This window comes from Lucilia sericata, unplaced genomic scaffold (genome assembly GCF_015586225.1).
Source record: "Lucilia sericata isolate MDLA Ls3-8-SP2 unplaced genomic scaffold, ASM1558622v1 Contig000816F_arrow, whole genome shotgun sequence".
Classification (NCBI taxonomy): domain Eukaryota; kingdom Metazoa; phylum Arthropoda; class Insecta; order Diptera; family Calliphoridae; genus Lucilia; species Lucilia sericata.
This window is the reverse complement of record NW_023994808.1, coordinates 128,242-130,236: the sequence shown is the minus strand read 5'-3', so window position 1 is coordinate 130,236 and position 1,995 is coordinate 128,242. Positions and strand designations below refer to the sequence as shown.

Sequence of the window (1,995 nt, the reverse complement as noted above, 5' to 3'; positions counted from 1 at the left end):
AACCTAAATAAATAAATTCCCGCCAAACTCATAGTCCAAAGAATAGAACTTCCTAGACTATGGACTAGACTGTGGTCTATAGTCTAGTTTATATTCTAGTCTATAGTCTAGTCTATATACTAGTCTATAGTCTGGTCTATAGTCTAGTCTATAGTCTAGTCTACATTCTAGTCTACATTCTAGTCTATAGTCTAGTCTACAGTCTAGTCTATAGTCTAGTCTATAGTCTAGTCTATAGTCTAGTCAATAGTCTAGTCTATAGTCTAGTCTATAGTCTAGTCTATAGTCTAGTCTACAGTCTAGTCTATAGTCTAGTCTATAGTCTAGTCTATAGTCTAGTCTATAGTCTAGTCTATAGTCTAGTCTATAGTCTAGTCTATAGTCTAGTCTATAGTCTAGTCTATAGTCTAGTCTATAGTCTAGCCTAGTCTATAATCTAGTCTAAAGTCTAGTCTATAGTCTAGTCTATAGTCTAGTTTATAGTCAAGACTATAGTCTAGTCTATTTTGTATTTAGTATTATTATAGTATTTAGTCTATAGGCAATACTTTAGTATTACAATATTTCTCTCCTGCGGCAAGTGATTCCCCATAAAATTATGAAGTCTAGCATAAGATGTGTTTCGCTAAGAGACAAAGATTCTCTCTATTCTATATATGATATGTATGACTGGGGTTTCCCTGTAATTACTGATAACGCATAAAAAGTACCTTTTGATTTAGAATTAAAATAAAATATATAAAAGCGTTATTCCTATTCAGACAAACTAACAATTTCAATTTGTCTCTTAAAAAAGAAAGAAGTAGTTTAGTTTAAAAATTTGAAAAATGAAATCTTTGATTTTAACTATCGTATCAGTAGCTCTTTTGGGTGCTTTAATAGAAGCTTATCCTCAACGTGTGTATTATCAAAAATTGCCCTATTATCCTCCTCCCACCCAACCACCACGCCCTATAAGAGTGCGTAGAGATTTGGGTGGACAAATATCAACAAAACCTGCTGGAGGCAATAATGCCAAAGTAGATTTTACTCAAGGAATTGGCACTCCCGAACACAATCTTATAGGACAAGCTTTTGCAGCGGGTAATACTAAAGGAGGTCCTGTGGCCACTGGAGGCACCTTAGCTTACAACAAGTAAGTTGTTATTAAAACCTATAGAACTATTTTTATTCACTTTTTAAACAATTCTTATATTTAATTTCAGCAATGGTTTTGGTGCTGCTATTACCAAAGAGCATGTTCCCGGCATACGCGATACTTTGACCAAGAGCATCAGTGCCGATTTTGGTGACCATAAAATCGGTGCTAATGTCTTCAAATCTGATAATACTTTACCCAATGGCTTTAAATTCGAACGTAATGGTCATGGTTTAGATTATTCGCATATTAATGGTCATACTGCCAGTTTGACTCAAAGTAATATACCCAATTTTGGACGTCAATTGGAATTGGCTGGTAAGGCTAATTTGTGGTCTTCTCAAGATCGTAATACACGTTTGGATTTAACCGGTACTGCTTCGAAATGGACTAGTGGTCCTTTCAGTGGTCAAACGAGCTATGGCGGTGGTTTGGGTTTGACCCATTACTTTGGTTGATTCCATAAATATTGAAAAATTGTGATTAAATAAAATTAAGGCTATAAATTTATGTTGAATTAAATAAAATTGTAAATAATTAAAATTAAAAAATAGTGTTTATCTTGGACTTTGGTGCTAGTTTGTGTTTAATATGAATCATTATGAATATCTTTTAACCTTTGAGAATTATTACTGACTAGGCTATACTATTGACTAGACTACAGACTAGTATATAGACTAGACTATAGACTAGATTATAAACTAATATATAGACTAGACTATAGACTACACTATAGACTAGACTATAGACTAGACTATAGACTAGACTATAGACTATACTATAGACTATACTATAGACTATACTATAGACTAGACTATAGACTACACTATAGACTAGACTATAGACTACACTATAGA

The 1,995-nt window shown here is 33.2% G+C and overlaps 1 protein-coding gene across 1 annotated transcript; it reads left to right on the top strand.

Annotated features, from left to right (window-relative positions):
• Nucleotides 1-758: 758 nt before the first annotated feature.
• On the top strand, nucleotides 759-1,689 carry LOC119608277 (attacin-C-like). The gene is made up of 2 exons (XM_037962636.1): nucleotides 759-1,135; nucleotides 1,206-1,689. Exons 1-2 carry the CDS (start codon nucleotides 828-830, stop codon nucleotides 1,594-1,596), a joined length of 699 nt encoding a protein of 232 aa, XP_037818564.1. The 5' UTR covers nucleotides 759-827; the 3' UTR covers nucleotides 1,597-1,689.
• The last annotated feature ends 306 nt before the right edge of the window (nucleotides 1,690-1,995 follow it).

Bases quoted from the DNA above. Each gene is read 5' to 3' on its own strand.
- LOC119608277 (XM_037962636.1), top strand. From the start codon at position 828: ATGAAATCTTTGATTTTAACTATCGTATCAGTAGCTCTTTTGGGTGCT. The intron at 1,136-1,205 runs GTAAGTTGTTAT...ATTTAATTTCAG, and splicing joins GGCACCTTAGCTTACAACAA to CAATGGTTTTGGTGCTGCTA.